The sequence below is a fragment of the Gopherus evgoodei genome, chromosome 1 (genome assembly GCF_007399415.2).
Source record: "Gopherus evgoodei ecotype Sinaloan lineage chromosome 1, rGopEvg1_v1.p, whole genome shotgun sequence".
Classification (NCBI taxonomy): domain Eukaryota; kingdom Metazoa; phylum Chordata; order Testudines; family Testudinidae; genus Gopherus; species Gopherus evgoodei.
The window spans coordinates 273892155-273898154 of NC_044322.1; the positions used below are offsets into that span (position 1 = coordinate 273892155).

The window sequence follows — 6000 nt, forward strand, 5'->3', positions numbered from 1 at the left end:
CTCTTGGGTCCTGGAGGTTCCTCAGAAGGAGGTTATTTCTTTTACAAGCTGAGGAAGGTACATACATATGGTGAAGGTTAGGAAACTGCCAGTTCTGACAATGGCTGTCAATTGGTATTGATTACCACGCACCTTCTACAGAACATTTCAGAATGGCCATGTCTTAGTAGTAGTTGCAGCGCTGCAGCTGGGAAGGAAAGTCCCCATTTTGATCTAACCTGACTTCCTCCTCTCGAGAGGTAGTGTCAGGGGAAGACTCCAGCAAAAGCAACTTCAGCAGAGGGACAAGAGAGGGAAGGAGCTCACTTCCTAAGTCCCCTTCAACCTCTCCTGGAGCTCAAATGATAAACCCAGCCAGTCCCCCTGCAACACTGCCAGAAAACTATGTTAGTTTCCAAGGCACTTGCCTTCGGCATTCTCTCCGTAACCGAACTGCTTATATATAGAAAGGTATGGTCGGTCAGCAAAGTCCTCTGATTTCTGGACCAATGCTTCTTTTACAGCTTTGAATCCATTCACTACTATCAGATTACTCCAGCAGTTCTGAAGGCTAAAGGCATTTCCATATTTTTTACTCAGCTGCCAAAAAAAGAAAAAAGAAAAACATATTGTTGGAAGTCAGGCTGGAAAGCAAGCCTGAAAAAATCATATTGCATTTCTGTACTCTCTCTAACTTAGAAGGATCTCAGAGCACTCTGTTGGGCTTGTTAGCTCATCACGGATGTGCAGCCACTTCTGGAGTGGAACAATCACAGAGGTACTACACAGCCACTTACACAGGGAGAGAAGAATGCAACCATTGTCAGCTGACGGTGCAGGAAGAGTTTATGTCAACAGAACGTAACTAACCAAGTTGAAATTTGACCAGGGACGTTGCGAAAGTGTCGTGGGCTCGTTAACGACTACCAGCAGTCAGGACCTCTTTTGGTGTCTTCAAAGATAACAGACCCAAGCGTACATTGTTCCTTAAAACCATGGTGTGGCACTGGTTTAACCACCAACACAGAGAGCCTTCTGCACTAATTCCTGCAGCACATGGCTTTGCATAGGAAATATCCCATTCAAGTACTGACCAGGCCCAACCTTGCTTAGTTTATGAAATCTGATCTTATCACAGAGAGTATAGTAGTGCTGGCTATAGATACACAAAAAATGAAATTATTGACATAAGGGATTGTGGGGAGGGGGGCCTCTTCTGTGATGCTGGCAAATGAGGTGCCAGTTCGTGCAAAAGTTCCAGACATTAGCTAAGAAATAACAAACTCATTGCTGGAGACCAGACCAGTTCACCTGTATGTTAGTTTGCTCAAAATAGGTATTAGTCTTCCAAGAATGAATTTAGTGTTTAGACTCTGTGAAATGCTTGTGAGTTGCTGCAGGCGTAAATCTCACTTGCAATGCCTGTGTTCTGCACCATGAAAAAATATGTAAGTTTTGCTTTATAACTTAGCAAATCGCTGCTTTGGACTTGTGAACCCAGGCACAGGAATCCTCCCTCCCCACATCGAGAAGGACTGTCAAAATCAGCTGGGTCAAGGAACATTGCAATACAAAGGATTGGCTAACGGCCCGGCCTTATCCCACCTTGGAAATGCCATGTGCAAGGAGGCTTGTTCTGTGGACTTGGAAGCCAAATGAAGGAAATAAAACAAAGTCACAGGAAAATTTTCCATCTGTTTGGCTATCTGAACTGTGACATGGCTAGAGATCTCCAGGGCTGCCTGCTGGGTCTGCCCTGAAAGACTCTTTGAATAGACACGTCACTGCAACTCAGTCACTCTTAGATTTAGATGATAACTTATTTGCGAGTATAGGTTTGCTTGCTTGAACCTGCAAATAACTCTGTCATTTCTTTTTCCTAGTTAACAAACCTTCAGGTCATTTATTACAGGATTGGCTACAGGTGTTGTCTTTGCTGTAAGATCTAGGGTACCAACTGATCTGGGGTAAGTGACAGGAATAACCTGAATGTGGTGTGATTATTTTGGTGACCATTTATCAGTAAATCCAGTTCATCTGGGTGGCAAGATAGGCTGGAGATTCTAAGGGGACTGTCTGCGACTCCATGGTAAGCCTGTTACAGTGATACAGGAGGAGGGGGGCTGGAACGGGGCGGGGTCCGGGGGCGCTCCCCACAGTGGCCCGGGCTTCCTGGGTGGCGCCTACCACAGCCAGGCTTAGGCTTCCAGCCTGGCCTGGCGGCAGGGCCTCAGGGAAAAGAGAAGGAGCAGGGGGTGGAGGCACAAAGAGGGCAGGGCCTCAGGGGATGAGGAGAGGAGAGGTAGGGCCACAGCGGGGGCAGAGCCTCATGCCATCCCATACACTTCTACCGAGGTTCCAGCACTCCTGGTCAGGAGTTCACATTAGATACTGGCTTGGTGCAATCTGCTTACATAACACACCACAGTTTGGGGTATCTGCCCTGCTTAGCAGTCTGCCCTGAGACAGGCACTCACACTCTTGAGCCCCTCCCAACAGCATGATCGTTTCTTTGCCCATCTCTTAAGCTATGTGGGTGGTTCATTACCCCAAAAACATTAGCCAGAAGATGGCTTATTGCAGCTATGACGTGTGACTATGATGGCATCCTAGCCAACGCTGTTCTGAGCATTACGGCAGATGGCAATAACACTCAGATAACGGGAAAGGTTTTTGTGTTGATTAGTGCCCGAATGCAGCTGTGATTCAACTATTTTGGTAGGGAAAAAATCACATCCCTGACTGAAATCATTAAATCGATACAAAAACTGTGTGTAGACCAGACATGCCTGGAAAGGGGAAGCATAAAAGTCCTGCCCTTTTTCCACACTCAGGGAAACTTGAGGAGGGGGCACCTATGGAATTGCAGGTTTTCAGCTAGTGCCCAACAACTTTCAGGTCTTAGACCAAAGCAAACCAAGTTAACTTCATTGAGAATGACTTTCTTGGCTGCAAAACTGAGTTTTGTAATTACTAACCTTGATCCTTTCCTGCAGCTAACAGTTGTCTGGTGCAACGCAGGAAAGGGTAGTGCAAAGTTCTTTTAGATACCTCTGGACTCTCCTGATCATTTGCGCCAGTCCCATCCCACTCCCCTGCAGTAATTTAGATTACCCTGAAGGCCTTTCTAAATTGTGGCAGTTTTCACTGGCCATGAGAGGCAGTTACAGCAGCTGGGATTCTGCAGGGTACAGGGGAACCCTGTCCCATGCCCCTTGGCTACAGGAAAGCATCATGTAGGAATTGCTGTTGGATTATCCCTCTGTCCTGGCTGAACACGCTGTGGCTGGCTACACTGGCTTTGAGGCTACTTTGCACCACTCCACCAGCACAGAGTGTGCCCGATGTAAGCGAGCACCAGGGCCACTGTACCTTGGTGACAGACAGGCATTGCAGAGCACAAAGCAGAACAATTCAAAGCCATCATCAAATAGTTTAGGTCCAAAATTTAACCTATTTTCAGCTATTTGTGGGATTTCTTGAGGATTGTACCCACACGTGAGAGAAAATGTCCTTCTGGGCCAAGAATTTAGGGAGAGAAAAACCACAAGTAGTTGTTTTATGTGTATGTGAAAAACACAAGAAACCAATGCATCGTGTTCCAGCTTTTCTACAGTAACTTTCCTTAAAGCCACGTGGGCATCAGCCAACGATGCTGATGACACACAAAGAGGCACTGTGTGACAAGCAGATGAGAGTCCTTTTCTATAAGGCACTGGCGAACATGTGTCTGTAACAGTGCCTAGCATTCCGGGCATTCACCTCATTACCAGAAAGATACTGATTAAAAAGAGAATTCAGAGAAAAGCCACAAAAGAGATTAGGGAGCTGGATGGGCTGATTCATGAGGAAAGCTAAAATGATGTAAATATATAAACTGGTCAAATATCTAAGGAAGGGGACTGTGATTCTGCCTGCAAGTATTTGAAAGATAAAAATGCAAAGGATGGAGGGAAATTGTTTAAGTTTGGGTGAAGGAGTAATGGATTGAGACTAAGTAATGGAGAATTTATTCTGGACACCAAGAAACAAACCCTCAGCAAGAGGTGCATCAGACTGGGGAATAGTTTCCTAGGGGAAGTGATGAAAGCCTCATTGCTGGGAATTAAAACTAGATAAAGCCCTGCGGGGCATACCACTAGAAGTTAGAGGGATGTATAAGAATAGGCCATTTCTATTTTTGATTTCTATGATTCTGTAAGAAAAAGGAGCTGTTCTCGTTTCCGTTCTGTGAGAAATGCAAGAAAGCAAAATGAAACGGTGTGAAATGGAAATAGGGGCAGAAAAGGGAATAATATGTTGTTACTAAAAAGGTGGAGTTAAAACAGCTACAGGGCAAAAGTGTTGTTGTCATCCTCCGATTTGATCTGGAAACACAAAAACTCTTCCTACCACATGGTGAAAACAAGAACCAGACCCAGTTTCCCTTGACTGCAGTGTTGAAAGGTGCCAGCCTAGAAAAGGGGCCTCTGGAGTTTGGCAACTACAATCACTAAACATAATATGATTTAGTTGCCTCAAGTTATACCAGTAGTTTCCTTGGAGACAGGACAAAGCATGCACTTGCAACAACTAATCCTGCAGCGGTGGTGTATGCTCTTGTTAGCGCAGACACAGCCAGCAAGCACATCCTACAGTTGTATAGCTGGAGATTACAGGTTTGTTCACTTTTGCTGAGTCACTGCATCTGGGTGTTCCCCTGTGGATATGGCGTGTGCGCGTGCGCAGTGGGGATCATCTCCTCCAGCGCTATCACATTTGCAGAGAATTCTACTGGACTTGGGAGTGGAATCTTGCCCTCTGGACCCTAGAGCCAGAGCAAAGCCACAGCAGATAATCTCAGAGCATTAGAGCCCCTCCTCCCCTAGGGGGACTGACTGTTACCGTGCATGTAAAATAACCCCTCCAGCCCGCATCAGCTGGATTAACGAACCACCAGCCCACACCAGCTCTGTTCCACAGCACGCTGTGCTCAGGGTGACCAGATGTCCTGATTTTATAGGGACAGTCCTGATATCCAGGGTTTTGGCTTATATAGACACCAATTCCCCCACTCCCCCACCCCCATCCCAATTTTTCACACTTGCTATCTGGTCACCCTAGCTGTGCTCTCCAGCCCCTCTGGCACTGACCTGGGTAAAGGAGAGGTGCGGGTTGTGGAAATCGATTTGCCACATGGTCCCAATGAAAGGCAGAGAGGTCGGCCCTGGCGGGTAGCGACTCCAGCTCTTCCTGCGCTTCAGGAAATCAAATAGCAGAGCGAAGACTGTGAGGGCTATGCCCAGTGCTGGGAGGTTGTTCCCGCAGGATTGAAGCTGGGACCAGAGCCACAGGAGCAGCTCCATGATCGTTCTCCCCTTTGACCCCCCCCCCGTGTTTTTAACTCTCACCCCTGCCTCTTTTCCCTGCCCCTGTTCTCTCACTCTTTGCTCTTTTTGTCTCCCTAGTTTCCTCCACTCATTCCCCTTCTCTCTCTGTTTATTTCTCAGACACCTGCCCCGCTCTGGCGAACTTCACAGCTTGGAGCTACTTGGCCAGAATTTCTCTGTAGCCCCTCCTCTGCCTAGATAATACAAACTCGCAGGGGAGTGGTCATGAAGGGTGGCCCAGCCCCTGTAAAAGGGAAAGGCCATAGCTCCATTTCCAGCATCTGCGGTACGTACCATGAGGGAGAAAGGCGCCCCTGGAGCCTTTGTGAGCTGTAAGGTTAAGTCCAAATGCAAGCGTGAGTCTATCCTAGGGCTCGAATTGCCCCTTGTATTCAGAAGTAGCAATCCTCTCCTAGAGTGACTACATGTCCCCAGGGCCAGCGCTTCCATTTAGGCGGCCTAGGCAATCGCCTAGGGTGCCAGGATTATTGGTGGGCGGCGTTTTGCCAGAGGGGGCAGCAGGCGGCTCCGGTGGAGCTGGACGGACAGTCGGCTGCTCGTGCGGCTCCGGTGAACCTCCCGCAGGCAGAACTGCGGCAGCTCCAGTGGAGCCGCGGGACCAGCGCGCGGGGCAGCAAAATTGCCGTGCGCC

General features: G+C 47.9%; 1 protein-coding gene across 1 annotated transcript in view; it reads right to left on the bottom strand.

Annotated features, from left to right (window-relative positions):
• LOC115643690 (cytochrome P450 2D14-like) overlaps positions 1 to 5363 on the bottom strand; it is a 66440-nt gene extending 61077 nt beyond the window's left edge. Inside the window, exons 1-2 of the mRNA XM_030547709.1 lie at positions 5112 to 5363; positions 408 to 579 (exon numbers count right to left, since the gene is read on the bottom strand). Coding sequence (XP_030403569.1) covers positions 408 to 579; positions 5112 to 5324 — 385 coding nt within the window. The 5' untranslated portion in view covers positions 5325 to 5363. The remainder of the gene's footprint in view (positions 1 to 407; positions 580 to 5111) is intronic.
• Positions 5364 to 6000: the final 637 nt, after the last annotated feature.